Source organism: Neurospora tetrasperma (genome assembly GCF_000213175.1).
Source record: "Neurospora tetrasperma FGSC 2508 unplaced genomic scaffold NEUTE1scaffold_81, whole genome shotgun sequence".
Taxonomy (NCBI): Eukaryota; Fungi; Ascomycota; class Sordariomycetes; order Sordariales; family Sordariaceae; genus Neurospora; species Neurospora tetrasperma.
The window spans coordinates 3,199,027-3,223,934 of NW_009799179.1; the positions used below are offsets into that span (position 1 = coordinate 3,199,027).

General features: G+C 50.8%; 3 protein-coding genes across 3 annotated transcripts; 1 reads left to right on the forward strand and 2 right to left on the reverse strand.

Moving 5' to 3' along the window:
• Positions 1-3,916: 3,916 nt before the first annotated feature.
• NEUTE1DRAFT_142050 (uncharacterized protein) lies at positions 3,917-4,222 on the reverse strand (the record flags this gene model as incomplete). Its single annotated transcript, XM_009857476.1, has 1 exon — positions 3,917-4,222. One exon carries the CDS (start codon positions 4,220-4,222, stop codon positions 3,917-3,919), a length of 306 nt encoding a protein of 101 aa, XP_009855778.1.
• Positions 4,223-6,168: 1,946 nt separating this feature from the next.
• Positions 6,169-9,412, forward strand: NEUTE1DRAFT_118645 (uncharacterized protein; the record flags this gene model as incomplete). The annotated part of the gene is made up of 4 exons (XM_009857477.1): positions 6,169-6,854; positions 6,926-7,801; positions 7,994-8,288; positions 8,354-9,412. The coding sequence occupies 4 exons, from the start codon at positions 6,769-6,771 to the stop codon at positions 8,627-8,629; spliced, it is 1,533 nt and encodes a 510-aa protein (XP_009855779.1).
• Positions 9,413-22,562: 13,150 nt separating this feature from the next.
• Positions 22,563-23,854, reverse strand: NEUTE1DRAFT_90117 (uncharacterized protein; the record flags this gene model as incomplete). Its single annotated transcript, XM_009857478.1, has 2 exons — positions 22,563-22,874; positions 22,927-23,854. 2 exons carry the CDS (start codon positions 23,852-23,854, stop codon positions 22,675-22,677), a joined length of 1,128 nt encoding a protein of 375 aa, XP_009855780.1.
• Positions 23,855-24,908: the final 1,054 nt, after the last annotated feature.

Consider the following 24,908-nt stretch of genomic DNA (forward strand, 5'->3'; position numbering starts at 1 on the left):
ACAGAATGCCCCATCCCGTTGCTGCAAGCACACGACACTCCGGAATCTATGACCGTCGGAGAATCGGCGAGTGGTTGGTAATTTGTACCTTGCTGCTATGCTAGCATGGCATCGGCCTCCTCCCGGTTCTCGCCAGCTACGTGGAGCCCGATATGCATGAGACACGGAAATAGTATCGGCGGGCACAACCGGCCGCTTCACCATCATCACCGACGCGTGTCCCTTGAACAAAAAGGGTTGGATTATAGCGAATCCCTGAACTCAACAGGGGGTCTTTGGGCCTTCTGTTAATCACCTTTTGTTCGAAGGTTGCAGAGTTACAGGTCAACTTTCAGTTCCGGAAGGAAGCCGGATGTACTGCGTGGCGTGGATGTCTATTTTCAGACATTCAAAACCTGGTTAGGCGTTTGTAACTGGCGCCCCTTTCATCGATGATATCCAGAAGGCCAGATATCGAGAAATTTGAAGTTTCGGCCGCTTTCCATGTTCGAAGAACCCGGACTATAAGTTGGCGTTGAGGGCTGTCAATTGTCAGACTTCGAGAGCTTCACAAGTCCGACAACTTGGGCTCCGGTCCGAACATCCTTGGTTCCGTTGGTTGGCGAAAAACGGTGTTGTGTTCCGTACGGGAGGAAAGTGTTTTGTTGGTCCCCAGCCTGAGCGGGGATTACGAGTGCCATAGAAGTACTTCCATAGTATATGCTGTAATGAAACTGTCAAACGTTAGGCCTGTTTGGTGCGTGTCTTCCTACTGCCCGCAGACAGAGTATTTGTGGTACCATACAATTGATGATACAATCTCGGAAAGTGATCTGTGCCATTGAGAATCTTTCGTTGGCGGCCAGATTGCCCCAGCATTGGTTACTGAGGGCCGTAAAGTGAGCTCGAGTTGTGCTGCACGGTGTGCCCTATCCCCATCCTCCACAATGTTTGTACCAGTAGATGGCCGCCAAGAGGGACGTGCCAGCGTCTGATAACGCTGTTCACGCTGCTTGTCATGTATGCAATCTCGATCGAAGGCCAAGTCGTGTCGTTATCGATCTTTCTTCTTCTTCGTAGAGATCGTAATACTAGTGACAGTTGGTCGAGCTGGTGCCAGCCACTAATAATTCGATTGAAACCTCAGCGTTAATCCTGTCCATCCCAAACTGGATCATGGTAGCCCGGGAGGGGGGCACAGCTAGGTAGTCTGAAAAACGCAGTGTGCTCGTGGTTGGCGCGGGCGGGCAGACTGGACTCCTCCTGCCTTTGGCGTCATGAATTGAGGTTGCCTCCTATCATTACTGATATCTGACTCGACCACTTCGTCCATAGTTAGCCACGAGACTACAGCATGCCTTGAATAAACGAAGAGCAGGCATACCTCAACGGTTCGTAAATGCCTTTACAGCTCGATGTTGTGACTCGGCCAGCTTCTCCGTACCCAAACCGGCAGTCGAGCCAGGGTCGGGACCTTGCATCAAGAATCCTCCTAGCCATCATATGCCCCATAGGCATTGGACCAAAGTATTGACCATACCTTGTTTTCCCTTCCCTCTTGCGCTTCATACTACATGACCCTTTCGCTTTGGCAGGCGCAGGACGGGAGGTTTCACCGAGTTCAACATGCAAAGGAAGTGCCACTCAGGGACGTAACACCCTATCCCGTCTGTTTGTTCTTGGCGCAACCTAATGGGCAGGGAAAGTGGTTAGCATGCATGCAACATCGCTGAACGACCTAGCAATGTGCTGCGAATGCAAGATAGGCGACTTTGCGGTTAGTTTTGCGGATTGTGTCATGCTCGAACAAGATGTACCTGCATGGGCCGGCAACATTCATCGCTCCCATCTGGCTTTTGACTTGCTTTGCAATATGGAGGAACATTTGTGTCGTTAGAGGGATAAGGAAGCAGACGGTAAAAACCGGCACCGCGTTGAAATTTTAGGCACCATCGCTTCGTTCGTCTTGCTCTCCAACATACCGTCCGTGCGCAAGACTTTGGACAGAGGTTGGGCAAGCTGGTTGACGGTTGGTTGTGTCTCGGTGTGCGGTTGTAGTGTACCTGGGTACCACTCCACGATAGTCTTGGGACACTGGGGAAACCGTTATAAACAGGATCCTTGGAAGGTCGAGGCTTATGTCCGCCCGAGTTACCCTGGCTCGCCTAGCTGATGAGCCCGCACTTCTCGAAGGATAATCCTGAAACCGTGACATCGTCAGGACAAGCCACCTCGTTCTATTGCCGGGACCCTTTCTTTTGGGGTCTCCAGGATCCATGAACGCTGCAATACGCACCATGTTCCACGGAACGTTGGTGCAACCGTCAATTCCACCTGGGTTGGCTCGCCGGTTTCCGTCGTTCCAGTATGCGTTGGGATTCATGGTCCTATTCATCAAGCCGAAGCCGAAAGCTTTGTTGGAAGTTAGCATGATAGGTATTCTTTCATCTTGTTCTCGCTCCTCATCTTGAGGCTCGACCCGATCCGCCGTTCAGGGTCGATCTATTAGCGGTTTGGCGTAGTTCTTACGTAGCTAGTGGTTACAACCCCCGGCATAGCACGGAGCTACCCCGTCCTAATCAGCACGAGCCATGCGCGCCGAGAACGCTGTTTTACTGGGACACTGGCAATTACCGGCACACCCTGCGCTCTGGATCCACATTGCCGAAGCACCCTCAGGCTGTCCTTTTGCAGGCTCACTTTGATGTATATCACGGGCGAAATGCTGACGAAACGAGCATATCGAAGTGTACACCATGACCGTCAAACAAAGCTCGTCGAAAATGAAAGAGAGGTTATGTCTGCGAAGAAGTTGCCGCAAAGAAACAAGTGACGAGCTTTGAGGGCACCGTTCGGGTCGCGAGAAAATCGGTTGAGCATCGAGAACAGGTACACTGTGTGCGAAGCTAGATGGTGTGGAGAGTATCGGAGCGAATCGATCGTCGATGGAAGCCCATGATGGACCAATGCTTGGTCGGATGTGAGCCAAAATAGTATCTTGAGCACATCCAAGGTCGGAATGGATGGTTTCCGGATCTCCGCCGTCATCTGGGTTCTTTCACACACGGTTTCGTGAGCAACGGACGGTTGCAGAATGTTGGACTGACGAATTTTCAGGCTGAGCCCTGTCGGTGAACAGTAAATCAGGAGTGTGTCGAGCTCGGTATGGCCCGAGCCGTGTTGCCGTGACACTTGTTCCGGAATCGGCTGAAGGGTCACCGCCAGGATTGGTATGTACACCGCAGTCAGGGGAGCACCTGGGTGGAGGGCCTACGTGTAGCAGCCTTACCCTGTGAATGCTGTGCTATCACAATCCAGTGTCGTCCATATTTTCTTGTACGGCTAAGTAGTAATCAGGTATTTGCCTGCTCGCTGACAGTGGTAGTGGACCACGAACACGACTCCGCATGTCCGCTCAAGCTATTTTTCGCCGTTGTTTCGTATAGGCACCGGACAAAACAGCTGGGCTGTCAATGGCTCGTCACCAATTACATATGCTGCAGCTGGCCTTGCTGCTGGCCTCGTAAGGAATTCGCAGCTGTATTGTATAACGAGGACCACGTCCACTGTCTATTCAAAGTCAGGTACCTACATGTTCACGGCAGGCTAGGGTGGCCTGGGGGTGGCCCCTGAACAGCAAACTGGACGCTGTCTGTGTCAAAGTCCACTCACCTCGCTTGCTGTAGGGCCTACCTTGTTAGGTCTTGCTCGACCGTAAGCCCTATTGCAAGGACCTCCATGTCTCTATGCCTGGGGGGAAAATATGATTTCAGGCAGCATCATGAGAGCTGATTCGCGGACTGCAAGACGCGCACAGTACAGCGCTATCGCGGAGGACACTGGGGCCTGGGCTTAAGCCATTACGTTCTCGCTGTTGCCGAACAGCAGCTTGTGGTGCGAATGTTGAGATGGAATAGACTAGTATAGATAGCAAAGATCAAAGATTGGGAAGAATAGGGGATATATCATTGGCCCAGATGAGAGGACGTGCTCCAGCCATATCCGGCAAGACAGACACTCCAGACCGCAGAGTCCAGTCCAAGGAGGGGGGCCTTTGGAGAGCGGACGAAGGCCCAAGACTGGACTGCTCCTGATATGCGGATGGCGGGAGACGTTGTTGACATTTAGATTGAGGTGGTATTTGGTGGTAGTTGGTGTGAGCGGCAGCCAATTCCACGCCTGGGGCGGGGATTGAGTTCTGACCTGACTTGCCACCAGGCTCGGCGCCTTCATCTTGCAGCATCGCCGCCCGTTGCCGTTGGGGTCCTGGACGGGAACTTAAGCGTGGGTGGGTGTGTGGCCGTCCGTATCTCGATGGTTGCCGTCCATGACCGCGCAACCTGGAACCGCTGTCTGTGATGTCTGCATGTGAATGTCCAAGATGTCTTGCGACTGGCCGAATGGCAGATAAATGTCGTAGGAGGTACTACCTAATGAACGCTTTCGGTGATGCAGAGAGGTGCAGTGCTAGGTAGAGTGGCAGAACCGCGAAAATGGAAGTGGTGAGGGTTGTGCGAATGAGACCATTGCGCTTGCACAATCTACAATCTCTGAAGGCAGGCAGTGTGCGGTGGGTTCCGTTTCTCTTGTAGGTTAGTTCGTTGTGGTCAGTTTCAATCCAAGCCCAGTTTGAGTACTTACTTCTACTGGACTAAGTAGGTACCTCTATCTAGTACTACAGTTGACCTGCACTTCAAAGTTTGAGTACTACACGCACGCCCCTCCTCCTACCGTTTTGAAATAGCCCGTGCCACCCCGACCTTGGCACTTACTCGAGATAGAGTGGCACAAAAAAATCGGGGGAGAAAATGAGTGAGAGGACGCATTAATGAGCTCTCTAAACTCTCTTTCCCCGGGTCAAAGCATGGACAAGGCTACCTTTCCTTCTCTGGACCAGGCCGCTTGAATTTGAAATTCGACGATCAATCACAGTGTCACGCTATGTACACAAAGGGCTTACCTGATATGTAACGGAGCGCCTGGAGCTCTGCAATGAATACTTCATGACTGCGTGTTGTCCCGGCTCGCAGGTTTGCAGTTTGTTACGCCGTCGACAACTCGCCGTTCTGGCCGCAGATTCGTTCGAGTCCACCCATGCTAGTCCAGAACGGGAGACTGGCTGGGGAAGGAGTTAGGTAACGACTCCACCAAACCAAAAGTTTTAGACTTTGAAGACCGAAGCAGCAGCGATGAGCAGAAACAGACAGATCAAAATGCTGGTCCTTCGAAGGAAGGTCCAGGTGCCCTTTTTGTTGCACGCACGGAGTCATCTGTCAATGCAGCGTTCACTGTTGCAACCGACTGAGAGAAATTCCACTCTGGGTCGCCATTTTTGCAGCGTACTAACCCTCCCTCCCACTCACATTGAACCATGGATGGATGGATGCGTCCAATCTGTGCCGCCGCAATTCGCACACTCACTCTCGACACAACGCAAGCCAGTGTGTACTTGGTCGAGCTACTGCTCTGCACTGCAGGTACCTACAACACTAGGTCCAGTACAGCAAAGAGTATCCATCTTCCTACCTCTAGGTATTCCACTCTCTTTCCCTGGCCCTGTCCACCCGTGGGGCTTTTTGGCTCTTGCCCTGTCAGTTTTCCTCCGACTCGGCTACTACTACCTTCCGATTCTTCTCTCTTTCCACTTTCCCTCAATATGCAAATTCATTGTCGAAAGAACTTCCTTGTCTCTCTGGCTGGTTATTCCCACCTATTTTGCGCTGGCACCATGGTCGTATCGGCCACTTGCAGTGCCCCCTCATCATTCGTCCATCATGCCCCAACTTATCCATTGCCTATTTCCACTCTTGTCTTCCTCCCCCATGCCGCGGTTCTGGGGGTCCGTCCAGGACCAGCCAGAGTCTAGACTAAAGTCACATCCAATTCATCCCATCCACCCCATGTTCGTGCTGTGCATGATGGAACCGTCGACCTCTCAAAGCATGTAGATGGAGTCGAGAGCTGCATCCCCTCTGGGTCTGCTCGAGACCGAAGTCTCCAACGCGCGTCGTTGATTCCCCTCTAGCTCCCGTCTCCCGTCTCCCGTTGTGGGATGTGTCCTATCTTGTCTCCTTTCGTCTTCTGCAGCTTCGTTGTTTGTCTCTTCTTATATATCTCTGGTCCCCGTCCCCCCCTCCTCCGCGTCTGGACCCCGACCTTCTGAACTTCTCTTACAGTTCTAGTCTACTTCTTTCTTCTCATTGTCTTGGACAGACCAATTGGTTTCGTCAATGACCTTGCTGCTTTAGCCTCTTCCATCTTCCCATCATCAAACGCTTAGTTTAGGGGTCCTCCTGGAAGTCAAGCATTGAGTTGTCTGTCTTAACGAGCTATCCCCCCTTCTCAACGTTTGTTGTCGTTCGCTATCCCACCCACCCTTCGCTCGAGAACGGCAAACCTCTATCCCCCGGTGGTGACGAGTTCGCCCTATCCAAACTCCGACAAGTTCGACCTGTTGACCTTTCGACCGGGAAACCAAGCTTGCCGGCAACCTGTCCCGGAGGACTGGAAAGAATCAGAGAAACCTCCTAGCTCCAACCTACATTTTCGCCCCATCGTCCCCTTTTCCAATTCAGCAACTCCCGCCTTCGGTCTTGCTTTTTCTTCGGATCCTTCATTCTAGTCTCATATTTCGGACGTCAACAACAGATTGTTCACTTGTCTGCTCCCATCTGTTCTGGACATCTCTTCCCGATTACACAGGCTGTGCTATCTTCGGGCTGGGTTCCTTGAGTAGAGCAGATCCAGTGCGCGTTTGGTTTATCCCTGATCGGGCATTGATTTTTCAGCATGGCTGAGTTAATGGGTTTTATAATACCAAACTTGGACTTTATATGGTCCGCCAAATTCTGGTTCTATTTCCATATTGTTATATGGTATGCTTGACTTGTGCAATTCCGATCCCACCCAAATCTACGCCTTCGCGCGTGCTAACCGCTTCACTCAGGCTTCATCGCTATGTGCGTCTTCTAGTCCACTGTGTCAGCCACTGGACCTACAAGTCCGTGCAGCCGAAAAAAGACCCCAAGTTCACCTCGGCAGATGTCACTGTCGTTATTCCCACAATCCACAATCAATTCGAGGAACTGCGGACCTCGCTTGAAAGCATCCTAGCATGCAAGCCCGCCAAGCTCATACTCGTAACCACGTGGAACAAGTATGAAGCGCTCACAGCAATGGCGGCCACGCTGAGGAAGCCGGCGTGCGACCACCCCATAAAAATCGAAGTCCTCCATGTGGACAAGGCAAACAAAAGACTGCAGGTGTGCAAGGCGTTGGAGGATAACCATGTCGAAACCGAAATCACGGTCATGGCTGACGATGATGTCGAGTGGCCATCGACACTGATGCCGTGGCTCCTTGCCCCATTTGAGGACGATCAAATCGGCGGAGTCGGTACCTGCCAGCGGGTGAAGCGCATCGATGGCGACCTCACAACCCGCATCTTCAACTGGCTTGGGGCGGCGTATATTGAGCGCCGCAACTTTGAGATATCAGCCACCCACAACATCGACGGCGGTACTTCTTGCATGTCTGGCCGTACCGGTGCCTATCGCTCGAGGATTCTCAAGGGCTATCCGTTCCTTAGTGGCTTCAAGAGCGAGAAATGGGGCAAGTACATCCTCAACGCTGATGACGACAACTATGTTACTCGCTGGTTGGTCGCGCACCAGTGGAAGACCTGGATCCAGTATGAGCCCGAGTGTGAGATCGAGACGACGTTGGAAACCAGCGTCAAGTTCCTGTATCAGTGTTCCCGCTGGGCGAGAAGCAACTGGAGAAGCAACTGGACCAGTCTTGTGCACGAGAGACACGTGCTTACGTGAGTTGAGCCGCTCCCAACCGAACCCTAGCAATACCCTTTTAGGTCACTGTGCACGGCACGACTTGTGTTGTGCGCACCACCACTTTTATTACCCCTGCCCCCATTCTCGACCTTGTTCCCCACCTGCAATAGGCGCCCGTATCCACCCATAATCCCTGTTCCTCCTCGTTAACACTCTTCAATAAACAGTCAACAACCATGGTGCACTTACGCTCTCCACATCGCAACTTTTACGTCCTTGGCCTTTGTTGTCGACCCGCTCCTGCTCTGTTCATGCTGGTGGGCCACCGAGGGCTGGGATGTCAACGACCGGTACACTCTTTTGGCGGCCGAGATCGTCTTCATGTTTGGCTTCACCAAGGTCGTCAAGCTGGTTGGACTCTTCCGCAAGAACCCACGAGACCTTATCTATTTGCCTGTTTCGATTCTCTTTGGATATTTTCATGGCCTCATCAAATTATACGCTCTTTTTACACTCAAACATGTAAGTTATTCCGAAATGTCGGCATACATTAGCGATAGACAAAACTAACTGAAGACGCCTCACAGACTTCATGGGGAAGCCGCGCCGATGGTGATGAGCACAATACGTTCCGTCTGCAAGAGAAGCCTCCTCGCAGTCAGACCATGTTGACACCATCCGGACCAGGCTTGGATGACTTATCTGAGAAGCCTTTAAGAGGTTCTCGAAAGACCGGCGGTGTCACGCAGAGTCGACGCCTGACTACCACCGGCACCGCAGTCTCACACAACACCTGTGAGCACACCGACGGCGGAACTGCGGCTGTACCCACGGACCTTTCACCCCCATCTTTGCAAGGTTAACGGTACTGGCTTGCTGCTGCTTCCAATGCTGTACCTGTGCGTATGGCTAAGAGCAACAGCAGCCGCCGATTCAGGCGGTAGACCATTGGGGGGCCTTGGTCCGGGCAGCAATTGAGTCGCCTGGCAGATTTATGCAGAATACGAATTCAATGATGAATGACGAGAATGAATATCGTGTTTTCTCTGTGAAGCCGTCGGGGGAGGGGCAGGGTGGAAGTTGTGGAGGGCAATGCTTCTGGCAGAACAAGATGCATTGGTCAGCCCCTGTCCAGCGGTTTCAGAGTTGGTTGCTGGCGCTTTTTAAAACCTGGAATACGGTTATACACAAAAGCATTTGGGTTTGCTGGGAGCTTTTGACTCCCTTCTCGGTTTCTGTTTGGCAGGCATGCGGAGGCGGGGACTGATTGGGAATATGAGCGACCAGAACTCACAGCATTGGGTGAGACGGTTCTGGGAATGAGTGTGCATGTTATTTTGGCTTTCTTGTTTTTCCCATTTCATCTCTTTACGTTCATTATGGGATATAGACGGACACCCTGGGAGGGGTCGCTTGTTTTTGGTTCATCTCGTCTACGCCTCGACACAAGGAGGTTAGACGAGGAAGTGTGTTTTGCAGGATTCATAATAATTTTCTGAGCTCTCGAGAGTTGAGCGGCAGAGGCATGAGGAGATTGGGGTGTAGAACAGACTCCACGATTAGATTTGGATAGAACGACGGGGAAGCTCCCACAACAGCGATATCTGATTTTATACACAACCCGAGACATCACCTCGATGGAAGCTATCTCCCCATCCATGCCACCGTACTTTATCCAGGTGAGGCGTCACAAAGCTGTGCCGATCACGAGCTGGGAGAAGTCGATTTGATGGCCAATCAAATGCTAGAAAGCTTCCTAATCGGGACATGAGATGAAATGCACGAGGTACCAGATACGGATACAAGGCCCAACCGACCACCACGTAGTAAGATACATGTCGTGTCGGTAGAAGACCGTTTGGCCTGGGCTCGGAACCTGCTGGCCAGGGCTGGGCCTCATCATGTCACACAACAGGTCTACTGCAAGCCATCATGCTTCAAAACAAAAGGAATAGGGGGCGCTCAACCAACGGGGTGTGTTACATGGCATGGTTGACAGGGCTGCAAGGGGAAATGTCAACAAGCAGAGTGTCGAGATCACGCTCCATGAAAGCCATTCCCTTTTTGGCTGATGTTTTAGTCAAGCTTTGATTTTGATCAGTCGATTCCGAGCCTGATAAAGCGACTGTGTGCGATTCCAAACGGTCCATGTGGAGTCATATCCCATGGCTTGGCTCTCATAGCCCCGGCCAAGACCTCCAAGCTTGGCATCAAACCACCACTGAAGTCCTCACCAAATGTTATCCTCTTGAACCACGATAACGAGAGTCCAGAACCACCTTTTTCGAAGCGCTCATTTCACTTTTATACCCGATGGCCTCTCACCGGCCCCGTGTACCCCCGGAACTAGTGTACATAATCTAACACCTTACCCTAACCACTAACTGGGTTGCCAGAGGTGACATGGACCTTGGCTCCACACAGGCCGTTTGGAATCGTACACAGTCGCTTTATCCGGCTCGGTCGATTCAGGTGACGTGATGGTCGTGTAAGTAGGCTGGGGTATCCTAGCCACGTATCCGTTTCCAGGGATGGTCGTCAATGGTGCAAAACCCCTCATTATTAGTCTGCCTGCTGTGATGTTATGGCATAATCGAGTAGATATGATTGGTGGTGTAAACAGCATATGAATACTAGAATAAAGTGTTGGGTGTTGGAAATCAGCAATTGGGTCCAAGCTGGGATGGACCATCAATCCGAATCTCAAAATTTGGAGAAATTACCCAGGAAGAACGGCAAGCCAGACGGGCACACGATTTATACACTGCATGCGGACGTCCCCATCTTATCTGCTCTATGTAATCGCCCCGCTGGACCCGGAGTTCATCCAAGATCGTCCGGCTTTTGTTTAGTTCCCCTGCCCTGGCAAATCTTTTGCCTTTGGCCCTGGTCCCGTCCCCGTCCCCGGCCCTACCATCACTACATATCCGCAGCCCCCCTCACCCCCGAAGGGGGCCAGGACCTCTTTATGTTTGGTCGAATCAAGATTGCCGGCATGCTAGCCCAGCCCCTCCTCCTCCCCCCTCCCCCCCCTCTTTCTTTTTAGGTCCCTGTGTTTCCGGATGAAGTGACAAGAGTCCCTTGACTTGACATTTTTATGACTTGGACACCGGCATCTTGCAGTGACATCCATTGCAGCGCAGCTACAGGACATTTTAGTTACAACACCTACGAGCAGGTGGGCGGGATCGGCTGCCCCGCAAAGAAGCAGAATTTAATTATCACGAGAACGGCTTGACAATCGGCGTCAAGCAAGCCAGCCGAAAGCGGCTGGGCCATCTTGCGTTTATAGCCGCTGTGAAGCATGACGTGCATGTCCTTCCCGTCATGGGGCCTCGGCCGTAGCTTCGTTAATGGTGGCTTTCAGAAGAGTCTTCCAAACGAAGTCATGCCTACATAGTCACAAACATAACGCGGACACTGATATTGACCTCCCATCTCTTGTATGATTATATTTGAAAGCAGGTAACCTCACTGCACTGTTGAAGGATTTCAGTCAACAGACAAAAATGGAACTGAATGGACAGACGTTGCAGTCTGTTCGGGCCGAGCTGCAGGCACTGCCTGCCTCTGCTGTCTGCTGTCTTCTGCCTGTTTTGTTCTATCCAAAATACCACCGAAGATAGGTAGGTACCTACCTAATCTCCAAGGACTCGGATGATTGCAGCCGTAGCAGGTGAGTAGGTACGGTAGGTACCTGTCTACACTACAGAGACAGCGAGTCCATACAGCGAGGTACATACATCATGGCTACAGTACCTCAAAAGCTGAAGGCAAGTCCAGTCCGCGACCTCAAGTCTTGGCGTTGTTGACCTTGCAACTTTCCTTTTCTCACTCGTCCTTTCCACAATAGCATCGATCAATGAGACATGACCATTGCACGCTTTTTAACTAAGCTTAGATACCTTTCCACTCGCAAAAGTCTCTTGGAGATAGCAAGGATCGGATGGGCAGGTACAGCATGTACTAATATGCTCAGTGGCGGGTGAAACGTTTTGCCTTGGATGCCTTGCCTTCCACTTCTCTGATCACAACTTGCAATTCGAGTTGCTTCAATTTCAAGCCCACACAAGGCAACCCCCGCGGCACGACCTCGAGAAAAATCCTTTCCACCGAATCACCATGGCTGGTTCAAGCTTGCATCCGTACAGTGTTCCCCTTCTCCGTCCATATCTCGGCCATAGGGGTGTTGAAGATTGACCTCGCTAACCGTTTGCTCCTAGCAGGAACCTTCCTCCTTCCTATTCGGCTTTTTACCCCAACGCACTGTTTCGGCTGTTCGGTTACCGCTCCCAGATGTGAGCCTCCAGGCGACGTGTACACAGTAATCACAAAAACAAACTCGGCCCCCGCAGGGCGCCTCCCCACCCAACCCACGACAGCAACAAGCATCCGAGAAATGCGTCCACTACAGCTCGAGCCTATCTTTTCGACAGCAAATATCATGATACTCGATCCAGACAACGTTCCCTTTGCTGAGCACAATTACGTCGCTGAAGCTTGACCTTCGGTAAAGTTTGAAAATCGTTGTGCCTTGGCTTACCTGCCTGCCCAGTCAGGCTAAATGTGAGCGCTAGATCGCGTCAATAGGGCGTGGGGTGTTACATCGCCCCTAGAACAGCTAGATTATCCCGGCAAGTCCAGACACGGGGCATATCTTTCGCTAATGCGCTGTACATACAGCAACTGTTTCTAGGTGACATTGGGTGCCGGAAACTAATAACGTCTCTGGGTACCCTTCCATTTCGGGGCCTTTGCCAAAATGTAGCCCTTCTGCTGAGGATATTGGCTTCTCTAGGCCTCTTACGGACTTCAACGACGAACGAAGCCACTCAATTGCAAAGCTCGAGCGCTCAGACCCCGGCCCCACCTACCTCTTCATCCACAAGACGCTTAACCCTTTTCTCTTGGACCTGCGTCTCCCAACAGCGACTTCGTACAAGTAGTGGTGATGGTTGGCGGGGTGGTTTGCAGGGTTCGGAAGTCGCATTCGGCGCACACAAAAACGGACCCCTAGGCGTGCCTCCATGTTGAGGAGCATTTACGGTGGGGCTCATTTCACATTCGACAACGAAGTTCCCGGATGTCGTTTCCAGGGCCTGGACCACAGCATTCCGGTTTCGATCAACGCCGCAACCCAACAATCTGACAAGCCGGGTCTGTCAAACTTGGCGCTGTCGAGCGGCGCTTAGAAAAAAAAGAAAAAGAAAAAAAAAAGACTAACGTCTCGGGAAGGCCACATGAGATCGAGGTCAGCACCCAAGAATCCCCAGCCACTCATGGCGCGTCTAGGTTTGGGCCTCAAGTCTCAACTCTTCGGAGCAGTGTGATGAAAGTGGTGCACCAGCGGGGAACTGGGGCAGGAATGACAAGAAAAAAGTGAGGGCATGCGACAAAAAAAAAGCTGTGGAGAAGATGCCAGACAAGATTACTACACTAGTACTATCGTACCTAGGTGAGTTCAAAGTTGAAGGACAAACTCGAGTTCTGCTGTTTTTTCCTCTCCGTTTTAGGTGGAGATCGACTCCGTCTGCTGCTCTCGGGATCCATCGAAACCAAGCTTTCCCAGAATGCGGCGCCACCACCATTGTGATTTGTTTTGAAGATTCGTTCGCCATCCTCGCGCCACGCACAGCATCAACTAGTTCATGTCTTACATGTATGTATGTATGGGCATCACCAAAACAGGGACTATGCGACGTCGAATCCATCGTGGGTTTCATTCGAGATGGCGCCTCGCATATGGAGCTTTAGGAGAGCAACGTTCCGGCGAAGCTGTCCATGACGGTGCTGTCGCGAGCGCTGTGTGCGGTTGTACCTGCGACTACAAACATTACATTCTATTTGTTACAGCTTCATCATCGGAAGGCTTTACAACGGCAGCTCCATGTTATGTGAGGGTCCGTTAGGGCGCCGCATACATTTATATCGAAAGCTGACAGGGGAGACGTTGCTTGACGTTGCCTGACGACAGTTGCTGCTTGTCAATAACAAAAACCATATTAACCTTGACTAATCGTTTATGGCAGTGTACGAAAATGAGGGGAAATGCCCCAACGCAAAAGAAAACAAACCGGAAGCGAGAAGAAGCGGTTACCATCGTTTACGACATTTGGGCATGTTGTGCGGAGAGCCAGATGCGAAATCGGCATTGAGACTTAACCGCATGGGTATATCGACCAGATTGCTAGACATGTGTGATGCTACAGCGTCGCAAAATGTTAAGGCGATGCATTAGTATACCATACCATTCTTATCACACCAAAGCCTTGAGAGATGGCTGTGTTTGATAAGGATACAACAATCTTGGTACTATCCGCTGTTGCGCAAGACCAGGCCCCTCACACCATCATCATCAAAGGGTTGGTAGCATTGCCTGAGGTGGTGAGAAGGTCAACTTCGATTTGCCTGCAACAAGCTCGACCGGCTGATGACAGAGCGCAATCGTAGATGATTACGCCGGTACCTATGATGAGGCGCCCCCCGTGAAGGGCCCATAATGTCAACAGCGCCAGTGACATGAAGTACGACAAGATCGACCGGGCCAAGATGTGAGGGCAAGCGAGCCGCAATTCTCATCTGCAGAGCCTGACTGCTGTACGAAAGGATGATCTCGATATACTCTGCTGACGAAGTGGTGGTGATGGAACACTTAAATAAGCGATGGTGGGCGATTCGACATCTACATAGTGCAAGTTCGGCGATCTGGTTTTGGGTTGCAGTTCACTTCGGAGCTACGTTCGCTGCACTAGGGAGCCCGAACCGACGACCGTTGCGCCGCCGTCTATCGCAATGTCGATCAGATGTTCTACCCACGTATCAAACTGATCAGGTGCTAAGACACTAAGCCAACCTCCTTGGTGCTCCCTCGGCGGCACGCCTGACACAGCAAAAACAGAGCATTAATCTCGACGAGATCTTGCGCCGGAGATCAAAGATACGGGAAGTGATGTCTAATCGGATCGCAAGCTGGAAAAAAAAATGTACACGGCTCGTTACTGAGTACCTACTTGGGTTCTGATCTCTGACAAAAAAAAAAAAAAGGGAGGGGGCGAGTTCGGGGGGAAGCGAAGCCGACATAACCGGACCCTACTCGCAGATTCGTTTGCCTGTAAAGGGCGTGTGTGAGGAGAGAGTCAATTCAAATGCGGACAAGCTGATGAGACTAGGCCTCGCGGAGGCGGTCCCTCGTCGGCCGGCTGCGGGGTTGTACCGGGAAGATGCCGGCATCGTGAAGTGGGAAATGGGGGGACAGCAAGCACGGCAGTTTGTTGTTGAGATTGTGAAGTTGGGAGTGAGACCAGGTCACCACAGTGGAGGAAGAGATTGTGAAGCTCTTGGAAGATTGGGCAGGAGAGCCGACAGCGTGCATGCTGTAGCAAATTGCACCGTTGCTCCGAAGTGAAAGTGGATGGGGTTCGTCCGTCGTTATTGCCAAAAGCCCGCAAACAAGAGATGGAGAGAGACAGACGAAGGCCAGGGAATCCCCTCCATGAGCCGAACTTTTTTTGCGGAGAGTCCGCAATCCCGCAATCCGGTGATCCACAATATACCGCAAGTGGGTTCCGTAATCTGGATCCGCAATCGGGGCAGCGCTCCGTTGTCCGGAAGAGGTTGGGGCCGTAATCGTGGGAGAAGACACGGCGACGAGAGGAGGACCACCATTGACGAGCCTGTAACGAACGGGGGATGGGAGCCCGATGATTGAGAAAAATGTGACAAGGAAGCCCCAGGATCCGCACCGGATGAAGTAGCACCGACCTCAACGTCCATCATAGTCAGGAAAGAAAAAGAGGCCGGCCTCTCGGTTTGTTTCTCTACGATTCCTGGTTGAAGGACGGAGATGAAGCTGGGGCAAGTGGAGATGTTGGAATTGTGAGAAACAGCTTTGACAACGGAGGCTGGGGAGGGGTGCCGAACAGAAATCTCTCTCTCTCAGCTGCTAAAATATGATGCGGGGTGAGATTATCAACGAAACAGTTGAAGACCTCGTTTCAGGCCTGGCCCAGGTGGGCACATTTCAGTTCTCTCCTCCTCCGTCTTGTTCAGTTTTTCCCCTCAACCGTTTCCTCTTGCACTTCTCTCGCCAACGGCACAAACGGGTAGAGCCTAAGCACGTGCGTCATCACATCGCTAGGTCGCAAGCTGAGGACCCGAAGAGGGTACAAAGTGATGAGTTATTGCGCCAGTAATGTTGTTCATTGGCTTCGGAGGAAGCATGCAAAAAGTACCATGTAGGTGCGCTGGTGAAGTCACCTGCAGAACCCCCACTGGTCTCACTGCACGGGATACGGTGTTTTACTTTATTTTTATCTCTCCTCTTTTCTTTTGTAAGGTTTCCTCTCACGTATCTCAAAAAAAAAAAAGAACCTTGAGGGCTACGATGACTGTGTAGCTTAGACAGCTTAGAAAGAGAGGCGGGACGGCCACGGGGTGGCTTGAAACGGTGCGAATGGCTTTATTCTATTGGCTTTACGTCTTTTATTTCTTTTGGTTTTGTTTTTGATTTTCCCCTTTTTTTTCTTTTTGCTTCTCGAATTCTTTGCTTCAGCGCCATTCTTTGACACCATCATACATGTCAATGTACCATGCCATTGCACAGTACAACAAACTCAAGGCGTCCAGATTGACCGGCAAGAAGGAAGACAATCAGACCCTAGGGTAGTAACACTGCCGACAACGGTAACATTGTGATATTGGCATACATACTGCACAATGCTACACAGTGAGGTAGGTAACCATTATCAAAGTGTGCAGGAAGCTCAATCTACTTTTAAAAAGTAACCTGACCTCACCTGATGCTTATGAGGCAGACTGGCCCGGGGATACTCCTTGCTTTGCTGCTTTCGAACTCAATCTCCTTGAGCGGCAACGGCAACGTTCGAGGCAGACAACGACAACAGGACAACATAGCACGCCTAACGTATTCAACAACCAAGTTGGTCCATAAGTCGAAGCGTGCCAGATATTCTGTTACTGCTGACTTCTTGTTACCCAGAGGAACCTTGAAATGGTACCGTACCTCCATTAACGTATGTCTACAGGACATTGAGAAATCACACTTTCAACGTCCACCTTCTGTTCCACCCCTCCTGTTCCCCTCTCAGCAATGCATTTGGACCAAGGTGCCTTAGTGTCCTCCGCCCTTCCACTCACATCACCTCTCGCACTCTCTCTTTCAGTCAAACTCAAGACTGGTTCAGATGGGGTATCTCAAGTCCTGGAAGCCACTCATATCACTCCTTCTCTCTGTCTTCTTCCGTTGTACCCAGATATCAGAAAAAAAATGGCGATAGATCCCTTGGAAGGCCTCTTAGAAAGGGACCGAAGATGGGGGAAGGGGAGGGGGACATATGCAGGCAAAAAGGGGTCCGCATGTAAGGGGGAGGAGAAAGGACCCAGATCCCGGGGAACAACAAGCAACACTTGGCCGACGCTCGTCACGACACGTATAAGGTACATATGTACGATGCGTATAGCGTACCTGTTAGTTTGCCCCCCTTCTGAGACGCAGGTCCGCCGCGGGTTCGCAGGAAAGGCCCCCGAGGTACATACCTAGGCAGGCTAGGCTAGAGGAAGCACCGAGAGGGAGGCGGGCCATATGTGTGTGCTCTTGTGGCTCTATCTATCTATGTCTGTGTGTGGGTTACGCCGAATCTATCCGTAGGTAGTCTCGTCAGGAACATGCGAGACACACTCGGATTCATACGAGAGGATTGGATCACGTTAGGGGGGAAGTTGTTAAGGCGAGGACGGTTACATAGCGTACGCGCCGCCCTATCTATAGGTGCCTGGGGTTATTGGTAGTGAGATCTATGAGACGAAACGGATCGGATATAGTTGAGGCATACATAGATGAGGACTATCTGCGGTAGGTATCTGCTCTGTGTACAATCTCTCACCTTCGACGAATACACAGATCCATTCGTTGTTTCGTTCGGTCGTTCTTGGAAATGGGTTCACCTAACTTCACTCACTCAGACCGCTACAGTCGGCCTTCCACTCCGGTGTTTTGGGCCCAAAGAGATACTATGGGGCGCAGAAAACTCGGATGGGCATCTAACTGGACCGTCGAAAACAAGTGACATGGATGATGGATGTAAGCATATTGATAATTGGGAGTGCGAACAAAGAAGGGAAAAACTCTGCTACAACTTGGAGCAACTTGGAGCAACTTGGGGGGGATTTCCATTGAGTGGGGAAGCAAAGAAAGGTTGTGAGTGTGCTAAAAACATTTGTTCTCATGAGATTATATCTGCACATGTAGGCATCAGTGGGCTTCGGGTCTGCTACTTGTGTATTTACGGGCAAAGTATCTAGTCAGCTCCAGCTTTGTCCGTGAACTAACCCACTATCTTGGGAAAATTCGTGAAAGCGAGAAGCGTGAAAGGCATATCTGCATACTCTGATCAACCGGAGTATGGATAGACAGGTGCCCAAAGAGGTGGTATATAACAACTGAACAGAATAAACAAAAATAAAAGAGCATGCCGTAATCACAATGCTCAAGAACAGTAGGTAACGAACCGGCAGCAATCAACACATCCCTGGATGCCAGGATGTTTTGATGTTCTCAGGCCATAAATCGTTCTTTCCTCTTCTGGGTTGAGATTCATCCCACCACCTCACGCTTTTAATGTCCGAGAGACATCGTATATACCCTGAATATTCGGCTTCGCCAACCTTTCCGGGATAAAGCGGATACCTAGGGCTGGGTAACGATCATTTCCCGGCACCTGTTCCTAGTATCTATTCTATCTCCAGCTTTTAATTCCGGAGCAGGTCCAGATGTCTCTCGAGATACAGCTGTGCAAAACACACATGGTAGCTAAGAGGTAGTCATAGCTACTAAGGCATGTACGTACCTACATCTGGCCATCTTTTTGTCTGAGCTGTACCTGCTTCCTCCATCGTGCTCGGTACTGCTGAATGGTTGGAAACAAAAATTGGCAAAGTCTTCGTTCGGGCTTTCTACATACGTTGAAACACAAGCTTGCATTCCATTCCAGCTTCGGCAACTGACCTGGACTCCATGATCATGAAGTTTTCCAATACATGATATCTGTTTAAAGCATGCTTTACGTAAGGTCGACATGTCAACACACAGTCCTGCGTTGTGTCCATTCAACATGCCACTTGTGAGACTTGTGTAGCAGTTTGGCAAGGATGGCCTAAGTTAGGTCCCGGTGTTATGGGAAAACTGTGGCGCTCGCAGTAGAGGTAGTAACGCGTGAGGAAAGGAGGTAACGATCCTCGATTCCCTCTCCCTCGAAAAAGGGCCGCCTAGTTCTGGTGCGTCCAACAGATCGAAGGTCTGTTTTCTTCGAGTCTCTTTTCTTTGCACCTTGTGGGTTAATATAGGTACTTCGCGGGTGATTGTGTACAACAGACGTCGAGAAAACGGCAAGAAACGAAAACTGGAAGCAAGATGGACCACTCGTTCTGCGGTTCTGCAGACGGAAAACGGAGAACCATGAAAGTGTACAACGCTAAAGTTCCGTACTAGGTGCACTATCCAGGTTCAGGGAACCACGTCAAAAGGGCTGAAGGGGGAAGACCCTTGAAACACATCCCTCCCCGATAGTTTCTCAGCAGGACAGGCCTGGACCTTGTTGATGTGGGATGGCGTGTGTCGGTAAGTAGCCTGTTAGGGAAGTGGCCTGGTGGTTTTCTGTGGATGTCTTTGTGTGTGTGGGGAGAGAGACTGTTGTTGTCATACTATGTCTCCGGTGACGTTTTTTTTTAAGTCCGAAACTGATCGGAGGGCCGATACAGAAAGGACTCTCAGTTGTCGAGCAGCATGTATTTATTCCAAAGCCTTCGTTCGCTTGAGGAAAGACTTTCCTCCACTTGACATCTTTGCGGTCCTCGAGCCTGCATCTAGCTCTCGGCTGTCTACACTACTACGTACTACGTGAGCAGAGACTCGCCAAAATCAACTACACACTACGTAGCAAAGGCAACTCCTCAGTCCATCCGGATATCCTGATCTGAGTTCGATGCAGGCCCCGGCGGTACTCCATCCGCCCGGAAATTAGCATGCGCTGTAGTGAGACTTACGTAGACTTATGCGCTGCCCCTGACCTTGCGTTGCCGTCGATAGTGTTGATTCTGGGTCATCAATTCACAAGATCTTTAGTGTAGAAACTGTGTGGATTGTAAGCTGTGGAGAGTGGGTTTATCCATGGTCTTGGCTTTGTCGTTGAGTTCGACAAGAAAACGGGCTCCATCAACGGAGTGGAAACACGTTCTTGTACACTGTGCAGTTTTTTGCTTTCAGAAAGAGCAAATTGAAGAACACTCACGGATACTGTGTGGGAAAATCTCGTCTCGAAGGATCGAGATAGGATAAAGATTAGCGATTTGAGGCTTCCGGGGCCTGGCCTGAAGATCGAGGTGCTGGGGTTTGAGGGAGGATCTTGGTGAAGGGAGCCATAACCATAACTTGCAGCTCGATGGTTCACAGCGAGCTAATCAAGGTGAGAGCGATTTCTTGGAAGGCCTCATGAGACAATGTCCACGACGATCACTCATATTTTTTTTCGTGTTTTTGCGTCAAGGTCGCATCCAAACCTCTATGAAAAGCACAATCTCGATGAGATTAGTGTCGGCGTGGTCATGCAGGTGGTGGTGTCTTAGCAGACCGTGCTTGTGAACGTGGTTGTACGTCACGGGAGATTGATCGAGATGCTGAACCACGGTATGCGGTAAGGAGCGACAGACAAAAACCTTGGAGATCGGTGCCAGTCAAGCGATTGATCATGCTGGTCTCGGTGAGCGGACAGAAGATGGGAGATAGGAAGGTGTACTGTCAAAGGTAAAACTGGGTGGATGTACCGCGACAGGTACAGAAGTGACGACTGTCCCGAGATAGTAAAAAGATGCAGCAGATTGGAGAAGATGAAGTCCAAACGAGACTGAAATATGGAGGATGCACGTTGATGTTCGTTGCCCTCATAGAGGTAAAGACGGACATGGCAATCGTGCCTCCCACGCTTGGGCTGGCCTGACACGGGGTTTCCCATGAGGGAACTACGAGACCCGTTGAAGGAAGCAGTACCCGTTGAGGGAAGCAGCTACCCCTGAGCATGAGCCGTATATAAGGCTCGTCAACGGAGCCTTCAGCTCCCTGAATAAGTTAGAAGACAACAATCAAGACATTCATCATCCATCGAGGTTACGCTGATTCCACGCATCATGACCAGTCGTTGACACAAGGCGTGCCTCGATCTTTATTTAAAGAGAAGTCCAGTAATGCTGTCAGTCCTTAGATAAGTAGAGGTAGTGAGTAAAGATATGGCTATTGAATGCGTATACGCGGTCTTAGACTTGGCATCAGTAACCTGCCGTGACGCAAGAATGTGCCTGTTCGAATAAACTGGAAAGCAGGGCCCTTGAAGAGTTCAGTGATACGACCCTGAAAGAGTTATAGACAGGTCATGTAAATGGGAACTGAGAGCAAATTTAAGGTACCTATTAACATTTGTAATTTCGCATTGAGGGCCTCGGGTTGCCCTACTCCGTTAGGTCAATCATGAACAGTGTACGGAAGACACAAAAGATTGAAAATTTTGATATTGAGAAGATAATCGCGTTGGTGTGATTGATGAATATAGCCCGTTGCATTGGGCCAACAAGGAGGGATCAGAAACCATGTCCCATCACAGTTGTCTTACAGTCAGTAGACAACAAAAGTACCTCTAGGGCTCTGGACGAAGAGACACGAGAACCCAGCCTCTAGAATCAGTCCCGGATGTAGGCCAGGAAAACACAGGCCATAAACTACACAGAGAATTGTTATCAACGACATGAAAGGTAGTATGACGAAGATGGTAGACAATGACCACGACTTGAGTCTTCAGAGGACAACTCTTTCTTTGACATGTTCTGTGAGTTGGCTGAAAGGTAGGTCTGGATGTCATGTGCTTGGGTGTATGTAGACCGAACATTCATCGGGGTCATCTAGCCAGATGAACACCTTCACTGCACAAAAGGCTGGCTACATGTTGGGTTATCTCACAAACTAATTGTGTGCCAAAAGCGGGCAACGTGAATGATCCTGAGAAGACAAGCACCACGGAGCCAGTTCAGAATAGAAAGGGGCGGTTATATGAATGACTTTGGGGCATTGTAGCTGCGAAACACAGTGAGATAGGACACCAACTGGGTAGGCCTGATTTTTGACTGTCCTAGAAGAGTATAGGAATATCCTGTAGATATCTCTTTCGGCTGTATCTCCTCAACCGTTGGTTCTGATACTGGTTCACAGCTCGTATGAGAGTAGCCGAGGCTTTCTATCAGTCATCAGTGTACATGGGCGAGGCAGTCCTCAAAGACATGTTGCCATTTATTCGCCGCCACAAGACTATTCGTGTATATTGGAGGGCAACCCCGGTTGGTACAGGTCCAGCACTCGTCAAACCTTGATGGTTTGGAGATAAAACCAAGTGCACGTGTAAGGCGGCCGCAACAAGCGGGCGATGGCTTTCTCCTCCAGTGCTTCAGGAGCTTGCCATTTGGAAAATGTATGTGAATCAAAAGGCAGGGGCAGATACCAGCTTGGTTGAGATATCACCAACGTACCCTGACAAAGGGTTCAGTAGCCTCTGTAGGTGTCCCCGAGTGCAGTTGGTGGTTGAGCGGGATAGTGATAATCGGCGAGATACTGTTGGTCGTGGTTCGCTTATCTGCTCGTGGAAGCGGATTCTGGAAGGCAAAGGATGAGGTTCACAAACAAAGACGCACAAGGATAAAAGCCACAAAGGTGGTAGAGGAGTTCCCGTCCGGGATCATATGACATTGATGCTTCGACTGTAAGCCGCTTTCCTTTTGTCCTAGACTATTTCACGGCCCAACACTCGTTAGACAGCTATTTCTGGTATGCACAATGAGACAGTTCCCTCTCCATTCACACTCTCCCTCCCAAGTGTTTGATGTTCTCCCTGATGGCATCCGTTAACTCTCCCTGCTCAGTACAAGCGTAGCGGAAGGTTTGATACCACGCCTTCGGGTGAGGCATCGGCAGTTCCAAGATGTCCTCAGGTTCGACATTCCCACTCTGCAGATATACAGCAACAAGCGGGAAGAAATATCGTGCTAGATGATAGTCTATGACGAGATTAGTAACATCCTGATGGAGGGCACGAATGAAGGTACTTACGAATTGGTAGTGTCATTTCGCTCCACGGGTCTGCTGATTGCATCGGGGCGGACGATCGACGATGTTCCTTATCCAAACGGCGCTTCTGAGAGGTACTTAGAGAAGCTCTCCTCGGACTTGGGTGATCTGTTGCATGCCTGGGTACGACCAATGGCTCCGGGGCGTCTTTTGGTATGGCCTTTCTCAGTTCTGCCTGGGAAAAGTACTTGATAAAATGACGACCTTCAGGTTTTCCAGGTGACCATGCTCTCGCAGCATATCTGAGTTTCTGACCCATATCATCCATCACCACCTCTTGGGGAGCTGTATTATCGCCACTTGCTGAGCTCTCGCTAAATTTCCGGAGATCGACTGCTTTCACAAAACATCCTTGAAAGATATGCCTTCCATGAAGCTCCTGAGCCTTCTGTCGGCCTATGCCAAGTTGCTGATGCACGACCCGTACGGGTGATGGTAAGGCTGCCGAAGGTATCGATGTGGGTAACGCTGATGGCACACCCGTGGGCATCGACTGGCGGCGCCCTATACCCGCATGAGTGCTAGTAGGTGAAAGGTGGGAATCGGAAAGTCCGTACAGGAGGTGATTGCGAGTCCGAGCTGCCAAGGTAGGAGGAGGTGAGTAGGCATCATACGGGCGTTCTCGTGATGGTGGACTTTGCTCGGGAATTGGGGGCAGCAAGTGAGCAGAGTCTTTACGAGCCTGAGAAGGTCGCCGCTGATCGAGACTGTCCAGCATTGCTCGCTCGTGCCGCCTCATTCCTTGGTCCAGCCCTGGCGTGCTCGAATGGAGAGGACTTGGGAGACAATGGGACCTCAGTGCTGGCTCGAAAATAGAGGGACGACGACGTGGCGAGCCAGGCGATCCATGGTGCAATAGTTTAGTTTGCACTGGCTCTAGTGTTGGCCGTGCTCTTGTCCGTGTCTCCATAGTGATTAGCTGGCTTTGTTGTTTTGAGTCCTGACAACCTCAACGAGACACAGATGAACTGGTTGACGGGTAGTGGTTCGAGGTCCAGTTAGTAGTATATGTTTGGTGCAGATCGGCCAAGAGGTTGTTGCTGGTTGCTTGGTGAGAGCATGGTAACGATAACGGACGCGTCCATCTTTTTGTCTTTTGTCGGCCTGCGTCTGTGTCGTCTTCCTTGACGGGTGACGGAGTCAAAGAAAGGAGCTGCTTTGAAAGGAACCAACTCCTCGAGCCGTGGAGTCAGATTCAGTCCTGCATGACAAAGCTCCTCGGTGATATATGGAGGATATTGAACAAAGACAAAACGATGTGTGTAGAGTCTGAGCTGTGAAATATCTGATGCAACAGGCCGAGCTATCTCTTCAGCTTACCGCTGCAATGGGACACGGCCGAACAAAGAAAGACGAAGAGGCGCCGTCAGAATGTGGAACCGAGGGGAATATGTTGAGAACCGAGGTTGGGCGTTGATTCCATTCTTGCCATTCGGCAGACTAACCGAACTGTGAGACATAGGCGCTGGAATTGCAAACGCTGGAAGCTGGGTAGGTAGAGCATGTGAAGTTGAAAGTTGATCAAGTCGGAGACATCATGTTTTGAGTTGGTTGCCCGGTGCATGTTGACATGATGAAGTGCCAGGATGGACAGGCACCAGCTAGGCCCCCTGTAAGCCTCAAATGCACAGTGGTCTGTGCTGCTGGACAGGATCGCTCCTGCGGCTCTATAAGGTGACCCCAAGGCCGTTGGGATTGGTCTTGGCACCTTCAAGCTTCAGGCAGGTCCCCTCCACGATTGGTCGACGTCGCCGCGTCGTTGAACAGCAGCTCAGTCGCTTCCTTCCACGCATGACAAACTGGAAGGCTGAGACCAGCTGGGAAACTTGGTTCCAACTTCCACTTGTCATCGCGACCATTTTTTCTCATTCTGACAACTCTCGTTTTCCGCCATCCGTTCCAAACGAGGAAAACAAAAAAAGGCCAATCACTTCCCGCCCGGAGCAATGTGTCGTTAGCCGTCG